Source organism: Pinus tabuliformis, chromosome 4_2 (assembly GCF_031772625.1).
Source record: "Pinus tabuliformis cultivar Carrire ecotype Pingquan chromosome 4_2, CPIR1, whole genome shotgun sequence".
Classification (NCBI taxonomy): Eukaryota; Viridiplantae; Streptophyta; class Pinopsida; order Pinales; family Pinaceae; genus Pinus; species Pinus tabuliformis.
The window spans coordinates 398,169,393-398,197,263 of NC_142304.1; the positions used below are offsets into that span (position 1 = coordinate 398,169,393).

General features: G+C 40.8%; 1 protein-coding gene across 1 annotated transcript in view; it reads right to left on the bottom strand.

Annotated features, from left to right (window-relative positions):
- Positions 1-27,871, bottom strand: part of LOC149169628 (rRNA (cytosine-C(5))-methyltransferase NOP2C-like) — a 397,811-nt gene that overhangs the window by 271,283 nt on the left and 98,657 nt on the right. Inside the window, exon 6 of the mRNA XM_089428753.1 lies at positions 5,759-5,821. Coding sequence (XP_089284879.1) covers positions 5,759-5,821 — 63 coding nt within the window. The remainder of the gene's footprint in view (positions 1-5,758; positions 5,822-27,871) is intronic.

The window sequence follows — 27,871 nt, forward strand, 5'->3', positions numbered from 1 at the left end:
TCTCAAACCTGGCCTCGCATTAGCACTTCTTGAAATATTGTAAAAAAAGTAATCTAACTTGATGTGTTCTTGCCCTTTTAGGAGGGATTGCATTAAATAATTATTAAAAAGCAAAAGATAACATTTATTACATTATAAAACCCTAATTCTAGGGTTGAAATCTTCATTATATGGTTGTTTTATGCATATTTCAGCCATAAAAACTCAATTGTCAACCCTATTTTTGCATATCTAATTGATAGTCTTGACCCTTTGTTGATTTATCAATGTAAGACTATTTATTCTAGCTGTTATACGACATTGCATGCGATATCATTGAAAATCTATCAAACCCTAACATATAACAGCTCTCTAATTAGTCTACGTATAGAGTACTTGGACTTTGGCAAAGAACATCTTAGCCCTCCTAGCTCTGTCAGTACTATGTCCCAATTATAGGACCTATCTATCACCTTACCCTTCTTATTGAATATCCTTTAGATGATTTACATATAAAGAAGCCTCCCTTGTGGTTCAATATACTACTAAATAGCTGTGAAAATTCCAATATGGAATCCTATTGCAGCAATTGGTATTATTTCTCCTAATCGTTAATTAACTTAACAATTTATCTGCTACGGCAAATGTTGAAATTAGCACACTGCAACCTTCACAAATAAAATACTACAGAAAAATAATACAATGGAAACTGAGAAATGTTAGCACACACACATAAAATATGAGACAATTATTTTTGGACAAATGTCCTCGGAAAAACCCAACTTGGGAAAACCAGTGTAGCAATGAGGATTTTTATTATTATGCAGCAGTGAAAATCTGAGTACAATCTAGATGCCTGAAACTGGCAATCCACAACAAGAAAATCTGGGCAAAATTATTGAAGGGAATTTACCCTTCCTCCACAAACAATCCCAACACAACTTGCCTACAGAAAACTCGGCCTCTTGAAGCTTCTGTGTCACCCTCTGCGTTGGACTACGCAGTCACTATGACGTCTAGCCTCTAACTGGTCTTTGATGAAGTCGTTATGCCTTCTACTGCTAAGAAAATCGTCTCTCTGGCCCCTGGAACCTTTGCCTAGCCACTAGAACTGAGAACGAATTTTCTCCCAAGCAAATCGAACTGCCCTCTCTGAAACAACTGTGTAAAGCTTTGCGCTGCCTCACTAGGATAACTCGACCCTCTTGTTGCTGCTTCTCCGGATCTGGAAAAACTTCCTCCAAATGACTGTCCTTGCCCCTCACTCACTGCTTCTATCTCTAGCTCTCTCTGGCAACTAATTGCTGCTACTCTGGAAATCGATTTGCCAAGAAATTGAATTACTCAAGTGTTCTCTCCATCACCACATCAACCTCCTCTTATAATCCACTGTTGGAGCACCAACGGACAAGATTAAAACATAATCGATGGCTAGGATCATCTTTGAATCAATCCATGTGAGTTTCTAGACTATTCTTTCATTATCTCAGTTCATATTGATTAATTAACCATATTCCCTAAGTTTAGACTTAGAAAATATTTTAAAAATGATTAATAATCTAATTGTGACACTTCTAGGCGGAATTTCCAGAAACGATTATGGGTTTTGGAGATCTCATGTATTTTAGCCTCTCCACCAAATTTCGTGCCTAGAACACATACGATGCTATAGAAACTAACACTCCCTCATAGCGAGGAATGTGTTCTAGTGCTGCACACCTTGCCACAACACTACCTCTGCATCATCTCCTGTTACGTTATTGATGATTGGACATACTGCCCACCAACCACTACGCAACTCTAATATACGTTGCATTTGTGTTGCTGTTGACACTGCCATACTGCTACCAACACTGCATCTGCACTGCAAGTCCCTCTCATTTGTTGTTGCTGCAACTGCAACATCTGCAACTGAAAAGCATCCAAAATATTGAATCAAATCAATTGTGTTCAGTGTAATGCTTTTGTCTCCCGAGTCCTGACTGCTACTAGCTACTACACTGCCTACCAAGGAATCTGGGTTGCTGCTGACTCTGCACTGTGCCACTCTACATTGCGCTCCCCAACATCTGATTGCTACTTGTCTGCAACTGTCACTCTGGTACTAACTGCATCAACTGCTACTAATCCATCCTGCTACTGAATACTTTGGGCCCATGTAGCAAGGTATTGATCCATGAGGTGGACTCCTCAAGGATCCTGCCCATTCTCTGTAGTTCTCTAGGACTACAAGACCAAATCTCCCCCCCTCACTCTTGGAGGTATGTCTATGACATCCCGAAGTCTTCACCTAGCCCAAAGGACAACCTATCGATCTCTGCAGAAGCTGCCTGCTAGTCCTGCTTCTCCTCCTTGTCCTTCTTCCTGGGAGGACACTAGGTACTGTAGTGACCAAGCTCACCACACCTGAAGCATTTGACCTTTGATATGTCATTTTTATTCTTTCTCTACTCCCCCTGCCCCTGACTGGGACCCTTTGATGCGAGGGCCACATTCTCCTCCTCCTTTACCATCTTCGATCTGCTACTGCTACTGGCACTGATGGAGCTCTTTAACAGAGCTTGTCTCAACTCCTCCTACTGTAGATCGGCCCACATTTTGTCCCACTCTGGTAGCCTATCTCTACCCAATATGCTTTGGACAAAGACCTACCAATCCTCTGAGACATTGTTGACTGCTAATCGCACTAGCTTCGTGGGTTGAGGCGCTGCCCCAATAGCTCACAGCTAGTCTCAGACCTCCTAAATCCTAGTAAGGAAGGGATTTATTCCTTCCCCTTCTACACCCAGATGCATCTCAACTTCTCCTCAAGAAACATCGTCCCCTACTCGGAAGTTCCCTGGTACAACATGGAAAGAGCATCCCACATCTGTTTGGCAGTATCTTTGTCAGCTATATGTCAGACTATATGATCTCGGACTCCATCCAAGATCAACTGCTTTGCCTGCACCATCTCTTTCTTGTATTCTTTCTACTGATCTACATCCTGGGGAAATGCCACTACATTATCAATGTAGGCTTTCAGGCCATATTAATCTAGAAGGAAGGACATCCTAGCCTTCTAGATGACATAGTTGGAAGCTCCATCCAACCTATCCTGATCACGAACTGCCAAAAACTCCCTCTTTCCTTCTACTTGGTTGCTGCTCTGTTACTCGCACTCCCTTCTAGAGTGAGAAGATTTTCTCACAACTACTATCAATCTGCAAGGAAAATCGAACTTTTGAGACTAGAAATTCCCTGAGGAAAATTTTCCCTCAATTGTATGTGCTTCTCTCTCTTCCAAACAACATTGGCTCTATTCTAGCGAACCACTGCAAAAACCCTCTTCGTCCAGCTAGAGATTTGCCCAACGAAAAATCTAAGCTACTCCCTCTGCCTCTAGAATCACTTGATCTAGAAAATCAAATTTTTTTCCTCTCTGCATAGAAAAATCGAACTTCCTCTAGTAACTCGGCCTCTTGGCAAAGGACTGCACTGCTCCTAGAAATTTCGACCTGCTGCTCTTTACTGAACAGCAAAATTCCTTCTTTTTCCTCTGAGCTCCCCCATTGATCAGCTACACTCCGATACCATGTGAAATTTCCAATATGGAATCCTATTGCAGCAATTGGTATTATTGCTCCTAATTGTTAATTAACTTAACATTCTATCTACTACGGCAAATACCAAAATAAACACACTGCAACCTTCACAAATAAAATACTGCGTTAAAATAATGCGCTGGAAACTGAGAAATGCTAGCACACAGATAAAATATCAGACAATTATTTTTTTACAAATGTCCCCGGAAAAACCCAACTTGGGAAAACTAGTGCAGCAGTGAGGGTTTTTATTATTATGCAGCAGTGAAAATCTAAGTACAATCTAAATGCCTGAAACTGGCAATCCACAGCAAGAAAATTTGGGCAAAATTATTGAAGGGAATTTACCCTTCCTCCACAAGCAATCCCAGCGCAACTTGCCTACAGAAAACTCGGCCTCCTGAAGCTTTTGCGTCACCCTCTATGCTGGACTGAGTAGTCACTATGACATCTAGCCTTTGACTAGTCTTTGATGAAGTTGTTCTGCCTTCTGCTGCTGAGAAAATCGTCTCTCCGACCCTCTAGAACCTCTGCCCGGCCACTAGAACTAAGAACGAATTTTCTCCCCAACAAATCAAACTGCCCTCTCTAAAACATCTACACAGAGCTCTGCGCTGCCTCACTGGGATAACTCAACCCTCTTGTTGCAGCCTCTTCGGATCTGGAAATCTTCCTCTAAATCATTGTCCCTGACCCTCACTTGCTGCTGCTACTATGGAAATTAATATGCAAAGAAATCGAACTGCTCAAGTGTCCTCTCCATCACCACATCGACCTCCTCTTATAATCCACTGTTGGAGCATCAACGGCCAAGATTAAAACATAATCGATGGCTAGGATTATCTCTAGATCGATCCGTGTGAGTTTCTAAACTATTCTCAGCATATCTCAATTAATACTGATTAAATAACCACATTTCCTAAGTTTATACTTTGGAAATATTTAAAAACAATTAATAAACTTTGAGACACTTCTAGGCAGAATTTCTATAAATGATTTCTGGGTTTTGGAAATCTCATGTATTCTAGCCTCTCCACCAAATTTTGTGGCTAGAACGCATCCGATGCTACAGAAACTAACAATAGCTAGAGAAAGGCTGCTAAGGTGACAGTGGTGACTGATTTCTTGTTTCCACAAGGTCTAGATCCATCTAGTAAAGCTTTGTGCTAGGCCTGCTAGGTTTTGTGGTAACAAGTCCCATTGACCTATTTTTATGGTCATTTGATGGACATAAACAAAATTATCTTATCTGGACTAAGTGTGCACAACCTTGTTATCACTTATGAATGCTGGCCATTCTTCCCTTTCTTTCCACTTTTAAGAGCTTCAGCAAACCTTGTATATTTCTGGAGAATATATAAAAAATTGTTTTATTTACCCACCAAAAAATGAACTAAAAGTTTGCATGTCAAGCTAAAGATTGCAGATTTTTGCAAATAATTAGTATGTTCTTGTTATCTTGAGATGAAGTATCAATCAGGGGGGAAAACTGGGATGCATGTAACTATATTTATAGAGAACGTATAGTTTTCAATATTATCAGATCTTTAACAGACCTCACCTAAAAAACAATCTTCAATGACAATAAACTCAACCCCATAGTTCTTGAATAATTGACCTGCACCTTATTGGCTGGCAAATACACCTAGACATTGGGCTGTAAAATGAACAGATTATAATTGTTCTGCATGAGGCTACAGTTATGAAATGGAAAACAATGAAGAGGGGTGTGACATTTTCATGATCAGCAACATCACTCTCACCTCTAAGCTTTGTGTGTCAAATTGCATTCTCAAATATTATTTTTCTATGCAAAGTGGCAGTTTCATCATTAATTCGTAAATAACCCATTTCCATGAATATTTGTTGATCCGTTATTTTTGCTTGAGAATACATAGATTTAAATAAAGAGATCACAACACTTTGAAAGCAGAAATAGAAGAAGTGAACATATGTTCATTGTCAACTTTTCACTACAATCTACCTTTAGTAGGCTGATGGAAAAAATCCATTTTCATCTAAGAAAAGAACTGTCAAGCCTCAGGAGTCAGAACCACCAAAAAAAATGTTGGCAACAACAAGCACAAGATATTAACAGTTTAATCTAGTTATTAGGCAAGATATAAGTGTCCCACATACCTAGTCTAGTAAAAAGGACTCATACAAATTCTAGATATGATTTGATTCATACTTACCAAGTACAAGAGCAGTTATAATGCTTGGTAAATTTTGAAGGAAAATTTCTCCCTGGAGCACACCTGAACATTACATAACCCTTTAGAAAGGCAATAAATTTAAATGTTGCATAGCTTCATCATAAAACAGAGCATCACTAATCAATCAATACAATTCCTCATTAAAAGAAATTAACGTAAGCAGCAATTACCACTGAGAAGACAAGTTATTTAGTATTAGAAACTGTAAAGAAGTATATGCAGAAATGAAGTGCAATCATCACATTTGGCCACAACAATGAACATATATTATTTGTAATTTTAAATTAAATTTCTAGGTTTGGTTAAGTTTGACCTAATCAACTCAATGTAGGCCCATAACTTCTACTTGGGAAAAGCACTCTACCTCTTTAGTTGTGTATAAAATTTAAATACACCTCTTATTTGTATTTTCACATATCCTGATCACTCATTCATTGTTATGCAAGAGATTTTAGCCTAAGGGCACCATGAAGCATTGTGCTCTCATTTTCTTGCTTTGAGATATTGTGCGCTTGGGTTATTTAACTCTCCAGCACACTTGTGCAAGGTTTCATTCTCTCCCTAGGGATGTGCCTCTCTTGGCTACCTAGTGCTGTGCATTTCTTCTTCATTGCAGAATTTGGGTTCGCTTATGTTCCATTTGATTCTAACACATGTGAATATCAACATGATATTGTTGAATTTTAGTAGTCGTGGTCGGTATTCTCCACTACAAGTCGACCTTAAGAAAAATGAAAAAGAAGAAATTTGAAATTTAAATTTTGAATTTAATTCTTGCCTCCAAAATGTAAGGTCTGCTCCAATTGTTTAAGTCGGCCCAGCACTGAGAGACATGCCCCTTGGGGCACTTTAGATCATTATAAATGAGTCGCTCAACCTCCTCCATTTGGCACGATTTGGATTTCACGCAAAAACCATCTGTTCTTTGTTCATATGTGCGAAGGAGAGACAAGAGAAGAAGACAGAAGTTTGACCTGCATTGACCAAGACTATTTCTGTTCTGTTTGACCGAGATTCTGAGCAATTGACCGAATATGCTTCTAGGCAGTTTGACTGCAGTTGACTAGGGTTTTTGAGGCAGTTGCAGGAGGCCAAAATTCGGCTTGTTTGACCAGACTTTGACCAAGTTGCGGGAGGCGAAAAAGGTGGTCTGCTTAACCAGGTTTGACTTATTGGGTTTTGTGGTCAGTTTGACTAGAAGAATCAAATTGTACATTTGATGTATTGAATAATTCCTCTTGAGAAAAGATTGTTGGGATTTTACCTAGTTAGGGTTTTCCCAAGGTAAGTGTCTCCTGTGTTTGGCTGTCTATTCATGATCTTATTCTCATTATTGTTTTACTATTGAGAATTTCTATGTATAATTGCTTAATGATAAGATGGATAAATTAAGAAATCATTGGAAAGTAATTATCAGACTAGAAGATCATGAAAAATCAGCATGGTATCAAAGCATAGGTGAAAAAGCATCCCCTTGATGAAGTTATGTTTGAAATTGAAAGTCCAAGTTTTGTAGCCCTAGTTCAAGGCAGGAGACCTCAGACCAACAAGAAAGGATCAATGAAACATGGTTTTGACTGTCTTAGGAAGGAGTAGTTTCTATTATATGTTGTTTCAGGGAGACCAAGGGTTTGTTTTATATTGAGAAAGAGGGTTGAAGCCTTAGATGGAGGTCTAAAGACCTCAGGTTGATATACTGACTGGACCGAGGTAGTAAGAAGGCTAGCCGAGGCCTTAAGGAGTAGGCAAAAGGTTAGAAAGGAAGGGCCGAGAGGCCTCAAAGGATTGAGAGTTGGACCGAGTTGTCTCAGGCCTAGGAAAAGCTCAGCAAAGGTGCCTTAGGGTCTGATATCCATGGAAGAAGGGCTGGTTTAGCCCTAGGAGTTTCCAAGACCAAATTTGATTTAGAAGTTTGTGCCCAAGTGTTGACCGAGATTTGTTAATAGCCTCAGCCCCAGTTGTAGGAGGGTTGAAGGGCCTCAGTTCAAGAGCAAGGAAGCCGAGAAGCCTCAGTTCGAAGGGCTGAAGAAGCTAAATACCCTAGACATGTCAAGAGGCCAACAAAGTTGTATTTCTATGTAGCTCTGCTAAAGTCTGTTTAAGGAGGTCTCAGTAGCATGGTTTGATGCTCCTTAGAATTGTCATCCCTACTTAGAAACCTCATATTGTGGAGAAGATTGTTCATTATAAGATGATTATGAAGTTTGTTCGCAGTCGTGTATACAAGACAAGGAGCTTTTGCCTAATACTTTGCATATGCTATTGAAAAATGATTATACTACTAAGGTGCCATTACTTAATTCTTGCCAAAATAGATTGGAAGATTGTTTGATTCAATGAAGCTAGAACCCGAGGGACCTAATCTCTAGTTCCTAGTTCTCAAATTGACACTTACCATTGTTTGAAGAAGTACGGCTTCAGCAAAGTTTGAAGGAAGTAATCTCAGTATGCTTTCTCTTTGAAGTAAGTAATCCCAGTATCCCTAGTTCAGGAAAGGAGACCTCAGACCAACAACAAAGAACCAATTAAACATGGTTTTGACTCTGTCTTAGGAAGGAGAAGTTTCTATTATATGTTGCTTCAAGGAGACCAATTGTTTGTTTTATATTGAGGAAGAGGGTTGAAGCCTAGATGGAGGTCTAAAGACCTCAGGTTGATATACTAACTGGACTGAGGTAGTAAGAAGGCTAGTTGAGGCCTTAAGGAGTAGGCAAAAGGTTAGAAAGGAAGGGTTGAGAGGCCTCAAAGGATTAAGAGTTGGACCGAGTTGTCTCTGGCCTAGGAAAAGGCCAACAAATGTGCCTTAGGGTCTGATATCCATGGAAGAAGGGCTGATTTAGCCTTAGGAGTTTCCAGGACCAAACTTGATTTAGAAGTTTGTGCCCAAGTGTTCGCCGAGTTTCTGTTAATGACCTCAGCCCTAGTTGTAGGAGGGTCAAAGGGCCTCAGTTCAAGAACAAGGAAGCCGAGAAACCTCAGTTTGAAGGGTTGAAGAAGCACATGTGAAGAGGCCAGCGAAGTTGTATTTCTGTGTAGCTCTGCTAAAGTCTGTTTAAGGAAGTTTGAGTAGCATGGTTTGATGCTTCCTAGAATTGTAATCCCTACTTATAAACCTCAGATTGTGGAGAAGATTGTTCATTATAAGATGATTATGAAGTTTGTTAGCAGTTGTGTATACAAGACAAGGAGCTTTTGACTAATACCTTGCATATGCTATTGAAAATAAATTATACTACTAAGGTGCCATTACTTAATTCTTGCCAAAATAGATTGGAAGATTGTTTGATTCAATGAAGCTAGAACCAGAGGGAGCTAATCTCTAGTTCCTAGTTCTCAAATTGACACTTACCATTGTTTGAAGAAGTAGGGCTTCAGCAAATTTTGAAGGAAGTAATCTCAGTATGCTTTCTCTTTGAAGGGTACCACTTTGAAGGAAATAATCTTAGTATCCAAGTTTAAATTGTACCTCTATCATAGAGCAGAATCAATGTGTTGATTTCTACCTGCAGATATGGCCAAGTCAAGGGCATTCAAAAGTTTATAGTGAAGAAGGGACCAAGACTGAGAATAAGGCTGAATAAAGTTGAGTTGAAGCTTAAACAAGGACTTATGTTTAGTCCTGTTTGGACAGATTCAAAGGACTGTGAAGAAGCCTATTTAGGAAGCCATATAGAGATCGAATCAAATCAGGTCTACTTCAAGGCACTTTCTAAAAGAAGGTTGAACTGGAAGAAGAATGTTGCCATAAGTCTTGTACTATTGTGGAAATGTGGTCAAATAAGAATTTTTGACAAGTATGTGATGCCTTTTATATGTTGTTGAAGTTTGCATTGGCTAAGATATGTTAAGCAGATTGAAAGTTAAAAGCAAGAAGAGTCATAACACATGTTAAAATATGACCCCCTCTTGGAAGAGCTGATAGACTTAGGTTTTTGTAAAAATGCTAAAAGACTTGAAGGTTATGACTTGATTAAGCGTTTCTGAAACCCTAGAATCTGATCAAGAATGCTGAGTGTTGGTAGGAGTATGCACTTGGTGGCATGAAAATGTCATTAGCTTGCAGTTGAGTCCTTGCTGTGGATGGACAAACTCGTGGATGAAGAAACCCTAAGTCATACATTTCATGCTAGGAAAGAAATGCAAGAAACATGCATTAGGAGCTAATGATGAGGACGAGAATGATAAGTTTGCAGATGACTTTCGATCATTTCTGCATGAGGCAAGGATCAAGAGGGAGTTGACAATTCCCTACAATCCTTAGATCAAAAGATAAATACTTTATATCTTTCTTCCTTGATTATTGCTTTATTTTTGGGTCAGCTTCTTGTCTTTGTATCTTTTGCTTGGTTATAATCATTTCTTCCATGACCTCCTAATGAGGGTTGTGGATACATCGTGAAGGCTGTCAGGGCTCTAGCAGTAGATGGAAGCATTAGGAAGAACAAAGAAAATATTTTGGCAAGAGGATTCTCCCAGGATTGAGCATAAAGTCAGCTAGAGTGATTTTTGTTAAAGAGGGGGAAATTGTATTGACATCTAGAACCATTCCTAATGAACAAAAGAGCTCCTAGTTCAAAGGGAGCAAGCAGGCCAGCAAGTTTGAAGGATGCCATGATGGAGAAAATTGTGCCAAAGAAAAGTCAGTGGTGACTTCAAAGTGGATCTATGAGATCACATACGTGATTGATGGAAACATAGAGAAGTACAAAGCAAGATTCGTGAGGATTCTCCCAGAAGGAGGGAGAGGACTATGAGGAGACACTTGCTCTAGTTGTCAAGTACAATACAATTAAAACTATTATTTTTATTGCTTCTATTGGAAGTTACATCAGATGGATGTAAAGACCACTTTCCTTGATGGAGTTATTGAAGAAGAAGTGTAAATAGAACTACCTCAGGGCTTTGAGGTACATGAGAAGGAATGAAGAAGCTTTGTACTGAGCTCAGGCATGGTATTCTTGGATTGATGAATATCTTATAAGTCTTGGTTGATCTTGTTATTATATGACTTGTTTCTGATGGGAGCAAAAGAAATCATGTGACAGAGGGAGCAGCAGTGGCAATAGGATTTGCTTCTGTGATAGAGGGAGTAGTCAAGCCCTACTTCAATGTCAGAGGGAGTTGACCTCTAAAGTTCGAGATGAAGGATCTTGGTTGGATACATTACTTCTTAGGACTAGAAGTGTGGGAGAATCCGGGTGAGATCTTCATTGGTCAAAGGAAGCATATTATTAGGATCCTTCAAAGATTTGGGATGATGGACAGCCAGTCCATGACCACTTCCATAGTAACTAATATGAAGAAGCAAAGTGGCAAAGGGAATAACCAAGATTGCCATAGCAGGATTTGTTTTAGTGTCAGAATGAGCACCCAATTAGGAAAACAGTCAGTTTATGGTTGAGTCGAGGCATGCAGCTGCCAACACAACATGTGTTGAGGTACTGGCATGGTACATGTCTCAAATGATGAAGTACAACTACAAGGATATATAGATTCAGATTGGAAAAAGAGTGTTGAAGACAGGAAGAGCACATCAAGATGATTCAATTTGGATTTTGTTATGATATCTTGGATGGGCAGGAAGCAAACATCTATCGCACTCACAACTGCAGAGGTCGAGAGTATTGCAACTAGTTTGACGAGTTGTGAAGAAGTGTGGCTACAGAAGCTACTCGCGGGATTGTTTGATCAGGTGCAGCCTTGCAGGAGACTACCGTGATTACAAGTTGAAGCACATCGAGATCATGGTACCACCACATCTAGGATACGGTACAAAAGGGAGTAGTGAGGCTCCAATGCATTTCTATGGACAAGCAAGTTGTTGACATTCTCACAAAGCCTCCGCCCTAGGATGAAGTTTGTATACTTCAAGGACAAGCTTGGAGTGGTTGAGAATGCTTCCCTTGGTTAAAGGGAGTGTTGATGTTGTACCATTAAGGGGTGGAGATTTTCCCTATGTCAAGGGTATTCACCAGGAGCCATGTAATGTGGCTAGGGAGACTAGCCCAGATAGCATCAAGGCCCATAGTGCTCCCCCAATCAGGGGTTACATGACCATATTGCCAATGGTTATTTGGCTAGTGGGTAGAGTGAGTGCCTTATAGCATCGAGTAAGTTTTTTACCATTCAATAGCATGTGACGACATGTGGCAGTGGTAAATGGGCTCATGGTTTCATCATTGGTCAAGGGATTCCTGACATGGCTCTAAGTGACAACTTGTTGAACTGGTGACCCATGATTAGTCTTGTTGACTCCGGTTAGAAGGTTTTGACCATATTGCCATCGGTTTTGGCTAGTGGGTGACTAGATCCATTTGCTACAGGAATGTGACTACTGACTAGTGGGTGACTAGATCCCTTTGCATAATGTTGATGCAAGATGCTTTCCACATGTAGTGGATGGATACATCAACATAGCTATCTCATTCAATCTTTTCTTAGGATGATGAAATTTTTCATCAAAATGTACATCTAAGGAAGTCAAAGAGAATACCTCCCTAGCTAAGAGGCAATGTTGAATTTTGGTAGTTGTGGTCAGTATTCTTTACTACAAGTCAACCTTAAAGAAAAATGAAAAAGAAGAAATTTGAAATTTAAATTTTGAATTTAATTTTTGCCTCCAAAATGTAAGGTTAGCTCCAATTGTTTAAGTTGGCCCAGCACTAAGAGATGTGCCCCTTGGGGCACCTTAGATCACTATAAATGAGTCACTTGACCTCCTCCATTTGACACAATTCAAATCTCATAGAAAAACCATCTAAATAAGCTTGTGTCTAGCATGCAAAAGAAGAAGAACTCTTTAGGTGGTCGTTCGAGAGGAGTAATTAATATGATTTCTTTCCTAAATTTAACATAGGAAAAGTACATTAATTAATGTTGGCTAATTGAGCAAATTTCTAAGGCTAAATATTTAATTATTTAAGTGACTTAGATCCAGTGTTGATAATATCGGTATCGGGAAAATATCGGCGAGGGTCCGGAAAATATCTTATCGGAAATATCGGCGAAAATATCGGCAAAATATCGGCAAATATCGGCAAGCATAAAAAATGCATAATATATTCATTTTTTTCAGATTTCTAAACATATAAAGCAATAACAACATGAACTAAACACATTGGCACATAAATATGAAGAAGACATTGATATATATGATGTCAAATAGAAATGATACATCAAACTTCAAAGGCGATACCAAATCCTGCTGATCCCTGATAATTGTCCAATCAAGGACTCAAACAAAATAACATCACATATCCTGCTGATCCCTGATAGTGATAATTGTCCAATCAAGGACTCAAACAAAACAACATCACATATATAAAACTTTAAAAGTATTTCATCATCATGAGTTATAAACTTGTATGTAGCAAAAGTTGCAAAACAAATACTAGCAGCTATCTATCTGAGACCATTGGCCTCTCCCTAGCAGCTTTCTTTCTGTCTTGTTCAGCAATTGCTTCACGAGCTTTTTGTATAACCTCTGCACTAGAAACCATACAAGGCATCACATCTGCATCATATGCAGAGAGTTTAGCCAGATGGTATTTCAATCGTGTAATCCCTCCTGACATCTTGGTCCCACACAAGTTGCATGATATATATGCCTGATTTGCCCCACCAACAGCCTCCCCATACTCCCAAAATGGGTCCAAGGCTTTTGGCATATTTGACATTTGTAGTGAACTAATTCAAACCTAGGGCACAAAAAAAACAAAAAATTGGCATTAAATGAGTATAACTATACAGTGCCCAACAAACACTCTTAATAAGTAATAATAAATATATAATATTATAAGTTTTTATTAAACTTATTATATTTTTAAATTCAAAATTAAATCATATTTTTAAATTTAAATTAAATATAAAAATGAATTTTTTTAATTATTTAATTTTTATTTTGTATTTATAATTTTATAGAACTGTCCAGAGAATTTTTAAAGTATTAAATTAATAACAATAATAAAAACAAAATTTTATTTAAAATAAAATAATTCATTTTTAAAATAAAAAATTACAAATACACCTCCAAAATAAACCTATATTTATTATTTATAATTTTATAATATATATTTTTGAGTTAAAGTTTAAAATTTAAATATATACAGAGCATTAATTTTAACATAAGTCGGTAATAAATTATAATAATAATAAGATTTATTTAGTTTTGAATCTTGATTATGAATAGGTTCACCGTTCTACTGTCTTTTTCAATGGAGATACTTAGATAAAGATTTGCAGCGCCACATATGGCGATTGCAGAAGACTTGCAGTGTCTTTTTTCTCTCGAAATCGTCCTTGAGATACACAGTATTATAAGTTTTTATTAAAAATAAAGACAACGATTACAGACTACAGTCTTCGTGGATTTGTCGACGGTTATATATATTATATATTATAGTGGTAGCGGTGATTAAAATTTAAAATGAAAACTGGTAGCGGATTGCAGAGACTGTAGGTACTAGGGCCACAGACAGCGTGGTAATACGTTAACGGTTATGTAATATCAATATGTATTATGAAGTTTGAACTTTAAACTATATGCATTGTATACACTGCCATACAGTAAACGCAGCCGCACTGAACAGTGAAGAGTGTGAAGAGTCAAGACGATGTCGGATTCAATGTTCAAACTTCATACCTTTTAAGATTTCTTGGCAGCCAAACGGTAAACCCTCCTTCGCAGCACCGACCGGTTCCGTCTCACTCTCCAGCTCGCACGAAAACAGAATGACGGGCATCGAAAACTCAAAAACCTTTTTATAAATCGATAAAACCTAACCTGGCGATATTTACCCTGTTCTCGCGATTTTTGCTAAAATATCGCCGAAATTTCGGAATTCTCGCGAGAAAATGAAAACATGAAAATATCGCGATTTTTCTGTGGCGATATTTCGGCTCAGAGAAAATATCGCGATTTTTGCGAATATCGCCGATTTTTCGGCGATATTATCAACACTGCTTAGATCTATCTCAGCCATTCATCTAACTGGGTTAGGATTTAATCCTAGTCGTCTATCACTTTGGAGATTGAGGGTTTGGGATCTTGCTCAATTTGAAATTATAAAAGGAGCCTAAGGGAGAGGATGAAGATAATTATTTTTGGAGAGATTCCAACAAATTTGCATAAGCTAATTGGAGGTTTGTGAAGAGGCTAAAGAAATCAAAAAAGTGTGCAGCTGAGAGTTTGACTTATCACAATTTTTCCAAGTGGAGCACACAAGAGGAGGGTCGAGATTTGGTTGTGGTTGATGGCGAAGAGTGTTTGTTGAAATTTTGATGTTCTATGCTGTCATAATCACTTATTACAAAACTTCTTTACGCTGCAATATTAGTTAAGCAATTGTAGATAGAACATAAACCATATAAACCATATGCACAATAGAATACAGCCAGGAACACAATAAGACACAAAGAAATTAGGTCCAATGACCAGGGAAAAAACCACAAGGGGAAAGCCCAACCCGATTCTTCTTCTATTAGATATCAATAGTTCAATAGAGATACAAAGTACAATGAGAGATCAGGAGAATAAGAAAGTTCACCCATATCTGAACAAGTTGTACCATGAAGATCATTGGTGGCAGCGACTGAAGCAAACACATAATCAACCATGTCTCACCAATTTCTATTCTTACTCTCCAAGTCTCTCTCACTCACAATCTTCTTCAAGTCTCTCCAACTCTCTCTCAAGTTCGAAATCACAATGCACAAGTGAGGTGAGATGATATAAGACACACATATATAGGAGGAGCAACGAATTATTGACATAAAGGAGGAGCAATATGCATGTCTTGATGAGGAGTTACATTTGCCATTTAGGAAGGGTAACTCATGCCATTAAGGAGAGACAATTCAAATTCCATTACGGAGAGGTAACACAAGCCTTAGATAAGAGGGTGAGAGGAATCTTTTATGACAGGCCTTTAATGAGTGTGTAAGAGAAATCTTGCATGTCATGCCTTGTAAGAGGAATCTTTTATGACAGGCCTTTAATGAGTGTGTAAGAGAAATCTTGCATGTCATGCCTTGTAAGAGGAATCTTTTATGACATGCGCAAGAGGAATACTTTATGACATCAGTAAGAAGAATATTTTATAACAAGTCTTTTAATGGGAGTAAGAAAGTGTAAGAGCATTAATGAGAGTGTAATAGAACATTATTGAGAGCCATGATTGAGAGACTTGAATTTCTTTTTAATAATATTATAATAGTATCATAAGCATAATAATAATAATATTAATGATACTATTGATGATTAAGTCGAAATTGAACTATTAGTATTGACTGATGACCAGAAGGGATTTTCCATCAACAATACTGGATAACCAATTAATGCAAAGTGATTTTCTATTTTTGGAAAGTCATACTTGAGAATTTCTATTTTTAGACTTTCAATTTTTAGAATTTCTATTTTTAGACATTCATCCTTGAGCTATCAAATTTTCAACACTCCTCACCTAGGGAGGAATTTCTATCTGCAACAAAATATCTTTGCTTTCTCTACTCATCTTTGTTCATCTCTGCTTTGTATCATCTGGAACAAAGATGTCTCACTCTAATGAAGAAGAATCATCATAGGGGAGCTTCGGCTACCACCCTATATCCACAAACAATAGGGGAGATTAATCAATCACCCTATGTTCACTTGGGGGGTTGCCACTTGCCAACATATGACAAGGATCTCGCACAACCAAGTCTCGTCTCTACTTGGGGGGATCCACTTGTTAACACATGACAAGGATCTCGCACATCCAAGGGTCATCACTGCTTGGGGGATCCACTTGTCAACACATGACAAGGATATCACACAACCAAGTTTCATTAAACGTCAAGTGGTGGAACACTTGCATCCTAGACAAGTCACACAGACAAGTCTCGCTACACCTATTGGCTAGATAGGTGGCTCTTCCCACGTCCCAAACTGTGGGTCAGATGCATACTGAGGTCTACTCTTGTGGCACACACTACACAAGAGGTCCCTCATCCTTAGGAGCTTTCCAACATCATTCCCTAATCCTGTGAGCTATAACAGGAGGCAAAGGCATCTCAGTGTTCTCAATCAGTTGTGACTACTTCCCGGAAGGGTCACAACCATAAGTCCAAGTTGCTCTCTAAAAACTAAGAACTTTCCTTTCAATAAAGGCTCGGTAAGAATGCCAATTATCTGATCATCAGCGACAATATAATGGATTCGCACTGCTCCTCTCTGCACCATATCCCGGAGATAGTGGTATTTGATCTCAATGTGCTTGTACTTGTCATGAAACACGAGATTTTCTGCAAGACGAATACCACTCTTATTGCAACAATATATAACTGTTGTGTCTGGAACTTGCTCAAATAGTTCCCCAAAAAGCTTTCTCAGCCAAACTGCCTCACAGCTAGCCATGCTAGTAGCAATGTACTCAACTTCAGTTGTACTCAGTGCAATAGACTTTTGCTTTCTGCTCATCCAAGAGATCATGGCAAATCCCAAGCTAAAGCAGCACCTAGAAGTGCTCTTTCTATTAGCAGAGTTACCAGCCCAATCAACATCAGTATATCCATGAAGTCTTACATTTTTAGAAGTATATCTCAATCCAAGATTGATGGTCCCATGCAAGTATCTCAACACATGCTTTGCAGCAATCTAGTGTGCATGTGGTGGCCTGATCGTATATTGGCTCAGAGTATTGACCGCAAAACATATGTTCGGTCTAGTGTTCACTAAGAACATCAATACCCCAATCAATTGTTAATACTCAAAAGGACTTGCCAAATCAGGACCTGCAACTTTACCACACAACTTCTTGAAGTTCATCTCCATTGGAGTATTCATGCATTTACATTCTGTCAGACCAAATCTTTCTAGCAGCTTGAGAACATATTTTCCTTGAGAAAGGAAAATCTCACCAGGTTTTTGCCATACTTCAAGACCCAAAAAGTAGTGCACCAAATGAAAATCTTTCATTTCAAATTCAGAAGCTAATTCCCTCTTACACTGGAGGACAAGCGTTCACCACCGGTCATAAATAAAATATCAACATGTAATACGAAAATCAAAAGGCGTACCTTGGACTGTCTTGAAGTAAAGATTTGGATCAAAATTACTTCTAGTAAAACCAATCTTTGTCAAGAAGCTATCAATGCGGCCATACCAAGCTCTTAAAGCATGCTTCAAACCATAGAGGGCTTTCTTCAGTCTGCACACATGAATTTTCCGATCATGTACTTCAAATCCTTGTGGTTGCTCCACAAATACTTCTTCCTTGAGGAAGCCATGCAGAAAAGTACTCTTCACATCCATTTGGTGAAGAGACCATCCTTGACTAGTAGCTAGAGCCACAATAAATCGGATGGTTGTATAATGGGCAAGGAGTGCAAAGATTTCACCATAGTCTATTCCCTCTTTCTGAGAGAAACCTCTGGCCACAAATATAGCTTTATATTTTTTCAAGACTGTCATCAGCACCATGTTTAATTTTATACAACCATTTAGAAGACACAACAGATTTACCTTGTGGTCTTGGAACCACTTCCCATACATCATTATGAATGATGGACTCATATTCTTCAGCCATTGCATCTTTCCACACTTGATCTTTCATTGCTTCTTCAAAAGTGCATGGTTCAGCCTGAATAATGTTGCTCATGGCTACAACATATCCTTGGAACCGACATGGTTTCTTGCTTTCTCTAAAGGTTCCTCAGGGAGCAGCATGTCTATCAACATCCTATAAAGTGTCACAAAGCCATAATTGTCTCTTTCTAGCACATGGAGAAGGATCCAAGGAGTCCATGGGATCCATGGGTTCATCAACAAGATCAGGCTCAGGCTCGAGATCTTCTTGTGCATCCAAGGCATCATCCTGTCTTTCAACATTAGCAGGAGGAGTGTTTATGGCTTTTCAAAGAGTTGCATCTTCATCAAATGTTATATCTCTGCTAAACTCTATATTTCTTTGTCCAAGTACATATATTCTATAAGCTTTATAATTTTCACAATAACCAACAATCATACCTTTCTTACCTGAATTTTCTAGCTTGGCACTCTTTTCCTTTGTCACATGAAAGTAGACAGGGCAGTCAAAGATCCTTAAGCGCCCATTTTGTTCTGGGTTATATGGCAAAGGGGTCTTTTTCTTGATTCCATATTCCTTGCAGAAATCTTGAGCTCTTGTCCATTTCATGTGCCACTTCAATCAAGGGATGGCTCAACATCTTCCTCAATCTCAATACAGTGGACTTGGTTCTCACATTCATCAAATGTAACCGTTGATCCCAGAACGAGAGCAAGAGAAATAATAGCAAAGAAATTAAACATAATGAAAGTATACCTGGTGATGAGGCAGGTTTTTCTATCTTTTTTAGATGTGAGAGTGGCTCTTTCATTATCCTTGAACTAGCTTCCTCTTGGAATTTACTCTTCCTGCACTATTATGCACCCTGATGATCGTCAGGATCTGCTTTTCTTGAGCGCGTCTTCATCAAGAAGTTAGTGAAAGAATCATTCAAATGCTCATTTAGGAAGAACAATCAATGATCTATAAAGATGTAATGTCCCAACTGAAGAAAATTTGGAACAAACCCTTCACATAAAATTTCTACTCATAAACAAAAGATTGCCATGTAAAATATAACAGATAAAATGCATGCAATTCCATAACACGATAAGCAGAAACAATCTCAGCTTTATTATAATATATAAACTGGGGTTTTACATGCTGGAATAACAAAATAGTTGAGATAAAACTGGCCACAAATAGATCTACAATAATGGCGCAATGGGCCTCCCAAAACAAACTGAAAATCAAATCACTGCAACCTGTGAACCCTGAATGGATCCACCAAGGGAAGAGATGGGTGCTCGCCCACTCTCACTAAATCACCTGAGGGTTTCTATCCTGGGGCTACTGCTAAAGTAGAGAACCACGTTCTCAAACCTCTCCACAAGAAGAAATCCTAAATCCAAGTTGTCCTCCAATGGCCTCCTCCTCCTCTTTTATAGATTTGATGGATCCCTCTAGAACCTCCCATTTTATTATTTTAATCATGGAGCACTTCTCCCTCTTTTATTTTGATTAAAATTTTATTTTTAATGCGAGAAAATGGTAAATTGGCCATCTTGTCTCCCCAGGTCACTGAAACCAATGTTGTGAACATTGGCATCGGGATAAAATCAGCAAGAGTCTGAAAAACAAAAAAATCATAAAAATCAGGAAAATATCAGTAAAAAAACAGCAAACATCATCAAAATTAAGATACCATAAAAATATCCTTAAAATCGACAAACATCGGCTAGGGCAAAAAATCGTGATTTCAAGATAAAATCGGGATGTTATCGAGATGTTCGCAACACTGACTGAAACTCTCATCTAAGCATCCCATCATGTAGATCTTCTCGTTTCAGTTCCAACGAGCTATTTCAATAAGGTGTTTTGCCACGTATTCCTCCCGAAATGCCACCATAAGCGTAATTAATTTAGTCAAGCCCACTAATAACTCAGTTTTCTGAAAGTTGTCGAAATGTGCCGGAACGAAAGGCAAACTGTGCGGATGATGGAATATACCAAGCGAATGCCATCGAACCTCATAGAAACTCCTCAAAACTTCCATGGGACCCCTGATGACATAACCTACTCCACTGACCTGGCCATCCCCTGCCCTGGAAATCCACCCTGGTTGTACTATGAAGAAGAATAAAAATGGGGACATGACAGTCCTCCCGTCCCAAGATTGCTTGCCCTCAAGAAATCCAGATCTGTGGCCCAATGCAACTGAAACCCAATGCCTAGATCCCATACGAACCACTGGTCCACGTCACGCCTCCAAGCTATCGAAACCAATGTTTTAAAACTCTGACTCCGACTCAGACTCAGTCGAGGGTCAATTCCGACTCGGTATCGACTCGGCCAGCTCGATTTCAATGACTCTATCGTTGTAAAAAATACATTAAATATTTATTTTTTATAAAAACACATAATTTTAAAGATTTTCATTCATGTTTCCAAACACACAGCATTAGAATATAGATAGAAGACAACATATGATCAAAGTAGGCTCATGAATATATCCATTATATCAAAATGGCACCCAGTGCACTGTCCAATACATACACGATGATGATATAGAGATCAAAACAAAAACACATAACCAAGGAGGCTATAAATGGCCTCTACAACAAAAGTCTATGACCAGTACTACTGGCTACTGCTAGAGTTGCCAACATCATCTAGCTCAGTGTTACTTGGGAGCGGGAGCGAAAGTGGGGAGCAAGAGCGAAAACGGGACCGGGAGCGACATTTTCAGAAGCTCCTGGTTTGGGAGTGAATCCCGAAGGAGTTCGACAACCAATGTCACTAACATCAAGGTACATAGAGGGATTGATGCTCTTGATTAAATACGAGTTCCATACCCTAATACATGACAAAATTCAATGGAAACATTGCAATCCTCCAATCCTGAAAAACCTGAAAAACTGATAAGTCTGCTGGATTTTGAATGAAATCTAAAATTCTACTTTCTCCATATGAAATCCAATGAGGCCGGAACCACTCTCAAAGATCCTGAGTCATTTCATGGTAATGTTAAAAATTTAAGTAAAAGGGCGAAAATGAAGATTAAGGAGAATGTCACTTTTACTTTAAGAATTTAACATTACCATGAAATTTGAATAGCATATCAATACTAGGAGAAGGGAATGGACCCCAAATAGCACTCAACCAATTTAGAAAACACCTTGGAGTCCCCAACAATCACCTAAATGTTAAAAAGTTTTAAAAAAATAAGAAAAATCGCTATTTTTTTGGGTGACTGGCCGGATTTAATGACTCGGCCGAGTAGATGCGGAAACGGCCGGGTTGACCGAGTCATCATGACTCGACCGAGTCAATGATGACTCGGCCTCCCGAACTGGTTTTTCTGCCGGGTCATAAAACTCTTCAATGACTTTGATCAACTCGGTCGTTTCGGATTCGATTCCACCGAATTTTAAAACAGTGAGATTCGAAACATGATTGGATCCTCCAATACCTGGATCCCATGCCATCTCTAACTCAACCTACTACTAGTAGTTCTAGCTGGATCCCAATGCCACCAAGAAGGAGCAGCGATGCTCCATGGCTCTTGCTATGTTATAGCTTCGGCTGTGAATGTTGCCCCACCAACTTCGTACCAACTCATCACTTCTCTCCAATCCAACCCTTAGCATAAACCAAGGCCAATCTCATCAGGCTGATGCCGTGCTGAAATACTGATGAGTGGCCAGCCTATATCCTGTTGCCAACTGAAGCATGTAAGGTCCCTCACCTTTGAAGGCTCTTGCAATACAATGCTCCTGACTAAAAATGATACTCCATCAAAAGGATACCATCTCATGATCTCCCGCCAATCTAAGTCATGGAATCCGATGTAAGGAACAAGTCTACTATGTTGATGTTGGTCCATGTTGAGCTCATGCTTCTCTACCTGCTTGGACAGCCATATCCAATGAGAAAATCCTGCCTCTCTCCCTATAATGGGTGCAAGTAGTCAAACTGTGCTGCAAGCCCCATCTATGTACTCCTCGAGAGAGCTACTGCCTGAAAATGCTACAGCTCGGTTGGCTGCCACTACATTTGTTTGCACCTCACCAATGGGTAGACCCAAAGATGGATGCACTGCCATCTCCCTCGCCTGATAGGAAACTCCACAACCCTCCAGTCCACCAATCTCTTGCCAAACTGTCCTGTCATACTCCATCAACTCTTGAGGACAAGTGTCAGCGAATACCATCACACGGCCAGCTGTTTGTACATCTATCTGCTCCTCATCAACGACTGACCCCAAGGGTAGTTGTTCATCCTCCATCATCATGGGTTCAATATGAACCTCCAACTAGCCGTCCCTCAAAGGCTCACCATGCATACTGCGCACATCATCCTTCTCAGTTGACTCAAGATCCACGATATACTGCTCATGTTGAATCACCACTGGTGACTCATCATCATGAATGTCTCTCCTAAGACCCATTGACTGCTCATCATATGAATCTGGCTTGTTGTCAACGACTCTACATGAATCATGCTCCTCGAAAGCATCCTCGTACAAACCCATGGACTCTTCCGAAGAAGAATCCTCACCCTAATGATCAGAAGGAATCTCAATCTGCTCTACCTCTGTCATCTCCTCAATGTGACTCAAACATGTGTGGTCATGTCCCGAAGGTTCTTTGCAAATGAAGCAAAGACCCTTCCTTCTCAACTCTGTAATATCCCTTATCAAGGGCATCCCTCAAACACAAGAAAGCTCCAACCAGAGATGGACTAGGAGGGCGTTTACCAAATATGTCACCTTTGAAAAGAGGACGAGATCTGGAGGCTACTTGGCCCTTTCCAGACTCTGTCTAAGAGTATGGGAGAAAAACACACAAGTGGTATAGTAGTCGGGGAGCTCAAAGAGATAAAAATAATAGTAGTGCAACATACAATATGTATACATGGAATACAAGCATATACTCGAGAAATGCAGAGAGAAATGCTAAGCCATTTTATTATACTGAGTAATGGAAAGAGTACAAGAGGTGATCAGGAGATAGCACCTCGACTTGCACAAGGCAAGTGAAGAAATACACTCAGCATGGTAAGGAAATGGGCTTTCCCTGAACTGCGTCCAAGCTGCCAGAGAACTGTTGTGCTGCTGCTATTGCTGGAATCAAGTGAGGATTTGACGCTATTCCCCTCCTCAGAAAATGTTGAAACTCTAGAATCAGCCTCTGCTCAATAAACCCAGAAAAGCCCAGAAAGCTTTTCTAAAATAGCTAACCCCCGAAAATCACCCCCTTGAGGATCTACACTATCCCTCAAGGCTCTGCGCTGCCCCTGAAGAGAATCCTCCAAAACTCTACCCGAGACTCTACCAAAATCCTCCAATATGCAAGGGTTGATCCCTTGCTCAATCTCCAAGCTCAAATCCTCCACATAAACCCAATCCGGAGCTCCTACCAAAAGAGACTGCGTCCTCCCCTCTCAAGACTGCGCAATCATCAAAATGCTCAGTTCCTCCTCAACTCCAGAGATTGCTCCTCCTGCAAAATACTGATGAAACTACCTTGCCCAAGCAGGCACTCGAAGTCCCCCGGGGCTAAGGGTGAGATCTCCGAACGGAGACACTCGATGCACTAAACAGTGTTGTAGACAGGCTAAACAGCCAGCGTGCTCTAAGTCGAAGTGACTAGCTCAAATGCAACATAATCCCATGCCCAAATGAGGAGGCTCCTCTCTCCTTTATAGCGTTGGCCTCTCTCAAAACCCCAAGGCCCACCTCCAACGTAGCCTCTCTCTTGCCACGTGCTCCTTCACCATCTGCGCAGTCCTTCCAAGTGTCTACGTGGGCCCCCTTCTCTACGTGGTCCTTTGGCCCCCTTGGCTCCCCTCTTAAGTTACAACGTTGTGCTACTAGGGAGTGACTTTATTCAAAAAGTGAGTTATGTCCCCCTTTCCTCACCTTTTTATTTATAAATAACTATAGAAGGGAAAATTGAGCAAAATTGAATATTCCAATTAGCCATGGCTAATTAGGAATATTACATTCTCCCATGGCAAAATGTTGCTTGTCCTCAAGCAACTGAAGTGATAAATGCTGCAAAATTTTCTCACTCTCCCAAGTAGCATCCTCATCCGATAAATTCTTCCACCTCACCAAGAATTCTCGGACCGTCCTACTCCGCAGCTGCCTCTCCCTAGTATCAATAATAGCCTCTGGCTGCAACACCAAATGCCCCTCATCATCCATGGGTGGTAGCTCATCTGTCACTGTCACCTGCTGCCCCAATGCCTTCTTCAGGCATGATACATGAAAAACGTTATGAATCTTCCTGCCTTGGGGCAGCTCCAATTCATACGCAACCTGTCCAATCCTGCATATCACCCTGTATGGCCCATAAAAGTGGGGCTTGAGCTTCTCAGCTCCCTTCTGCTTCAGTGACAACTGTCGATATGGCTGTAATCATAGGTAGACCAAGTCCCCTACCTCAAACTGTCTCTCCACCCGACCCCTGTCAACATACAGCTTCTGCTGGTTCTGCGCTGTAGCCATATTATCCTTGAGAGCTCGAAGGATATCCTGATTCTCTTGGATCCAAATCTTGGCTCTCGGAGCCTTGCTAGCACCAAACATCACGTCAGTAAAAGATAAAGGATGATATCCATACAAAGCATAAAATGGTGACATACCAATGGACATGTGATGTGTAGTGTTGTAGCAATACTCCCCCAGATGCAGCCACTTTAGCCATGCTCGCTGCTACCCACTGACATAGTTACGCAAGTAGCCCTCCAGCCACTTGTTAACTATCTCTGTCTGCCCGTCCGTCTATGGGTGATAACTGGTACTCGGTGTCAACTCCGTCCCCACCAACTGGAAAAGCTCCTGCCAAAACCCGCCCATGAAACGGTTGTCCCTGTCACTGATGATGGTCTTAGGAAGACCATGTAGCCTGAAGACCTCTCTAAAGAACAATTCAGCCACCTGCGTTGTTGTGTAGTGTGCGGATATGGCGAAAAAGTGTGCGTACTTTGTCAGTCAATCAACGACGACAAAGATACAATCTTTGCCCTGCACCATGGGCAACCCTGTGATGAAGTCCATCGAAATACACTCCCATTTCCCCTCCGGAATGGGAAGAGGCTGCAATAATCCTACGGGATGGCTCATCTCCCCCTTGTTCCTCTGGCAAATATCGCACTCCGGATATGCTGGAGTACACCCTCCTTGAGGCCCTTCCATGAGAACCTCTCTCTAATGGCCCTGTAGGTTTTGGTAAACCCCTGATGGCCGGCCAATGGTGAATCATGTGATGCCTAAAGTATCTTCTTCTTGAGCTGAGATCCCTCAGTCAAGAAGATCTGATCCCTATAGTAGATAATCTCATCGATTACCCTGTACCTGTCATTCGCCCCCTGCCCATCCAGAACCTCACATGCAAATCTGTCCTTTGATTACTCTACTAAGAGTCGAGCCTTCCAGTCTGTGTCCAAGCTCATAAGAGACAACGTGTCTGGTCTACGTGAAAGGGCATCTGCTACCACGTTGTTCTTACCCTTGACATACTCAATGTCAAAGTCATACGCTTGGATCTTATTGATCCATTTCTGCTGCCTCTCCTGTAGCTGTTTCTGCTCCAAAAAGAACTTGAGGCTGTTGTGATAGTCCTCACCCTGAACTTGTTACCCACTAAATACTTCCAGAATTTGGCCAATGCATGCATAATGGCCAGCATCTCCTTGTCATATATAGAATACAACCTCTCATGCGGAAGGAGCTTCCAGCTCTCAAAGGCTATAGGGTGACCTCCCTGCATCAACACTGCGTCGATCCCCTCTCCCGACGCATCACACTCCAAAACAAATGGCTACGAAAAATCTGGCAATGCAAGCACTGGGCAGCTGCTCATAACCTCCTTGAGCCTGTCAAAGGCTCACTGCGCTGTATCCGGCCAACTGAATGCCCCCTTCCTCGTCAGATCTGTCAGGGGTGCAACAAGCTGCGAGAAACTCTTGATGAACTTCCGGTAGTAAGTACAAATGCCAATGAATCCCCGAAGTTTTGTCACGTTCCTCGGCTCTGGCCAATCTCTGATGGCCCTGATCTTCTCCTTGTGGACTCTCACTCCGTCCACCCCTATGATGTGTCCCAAGTACAACATCTTCGTCAACCCAAACTCACACTTGGAGAGCTTGGCATAGAACTACTGCTCCTCCAAGATGCGCAACATTGTCTCAATGTGCTGGAGATGCTCCTCCCAAGTCCTGATATAAATGAGAATATCATCAAAGAACACCAACACAAACTTCCTAAAGTGACTGTGGAAGATGTGATTCATGCAGGACTGGAATGTCGCTGGGGCGTTGGTTAGCCCGAAGGGCATCACCAAAAACTCAAAGTGCCCATAGTGACACCTGAAGGCGGTCTTGAGAATGTCCTGCTCCCTCACGCGAATCTGATGGTACCCAGATCTCAAATCAATCTTTGAGAAGAATCGTGCTCCTCTCAACTCATCCATCAACTCATCGATCTTGGGTATGGGGTACCTGTTCTTCAAGGTCTTCTTGTTCAGGGCCCTATAGTCAATGCACATCCTCAATGTGTCGTCCTTCTTCTTCACCAACACCACAGAAGAAGCAAAAGGACTCGTGCTCGGCCGAATGTGCCCAAGAGCCAGCAACTCCTGAATGGCCCGCTCAATCTCATCCCAATAGGCCTTGGGATGCCTATAGGGGCTAGTAATCACTGCCTGTATGCCCTGCTCAAGCTCAATGGTGTGCTCAAACCCCCAGTCCGGTGGCTGTCCCGGCGGAATCTCCCCAAACACTGTGGCATACTGGTCAAGGATGGACTGTATCTCTGGGTGCACCGTCTGCCCTGTGGTCCCTGTCTCTAATGCACACAGCTCCACTGCCCACTCTACGTCTCCCTTCCAGAAGACTGCCTCCATCCGATGAGCCGAAACAGTCTGAGGCAGATATGTGTGTTGTCCCCGTATCTTCTCATGCCTCCCTGTCTTCTCATCATCCCATTCCATCTCTAGGGCCTTCCAATTTGTCGTGACCTTCCCTAGAGTGATAAGCCACTGAACACCCAGTATCATGTTGGTGTCCGGAATATTGACCACAAAAAAGTGGTCAGTCAGTGTGTAGGTGCCCATCGTCACTAATAACTCTGGGACATAACGAGCACACACCATCGTCTGATCTCATGGGACCAAAACTGAAAAGCCATCAAAGCTCTCTGTCTGTATACCTCTCCGCTCAACCATCTGTGCATCGATGAAGTTGTGGGTTGCCCCACTGTCAATCAAAATTGATACTCGTTGGCCACGTACTGTCCCCCGTACGCACAGCGTCAAATACTTGGGAACTCCTCGCAATGCTGCAAGGGCCCCTCCGGTAGGTGCAAAAGCTACACCACTTGCTGCTGCTGGTGGAGGTGGCAAAGGATCCTACGCGGCATGACTATCTCTTGCCTCCACATCAACCTCCTCATCCTCTTCCCCGCTGCTCTCGGAGAAGACCTCAATAAAATGTGCCTTGCCAACAGCACATCTATGTCCTGGTGCCCACGGCTCCTGACAGG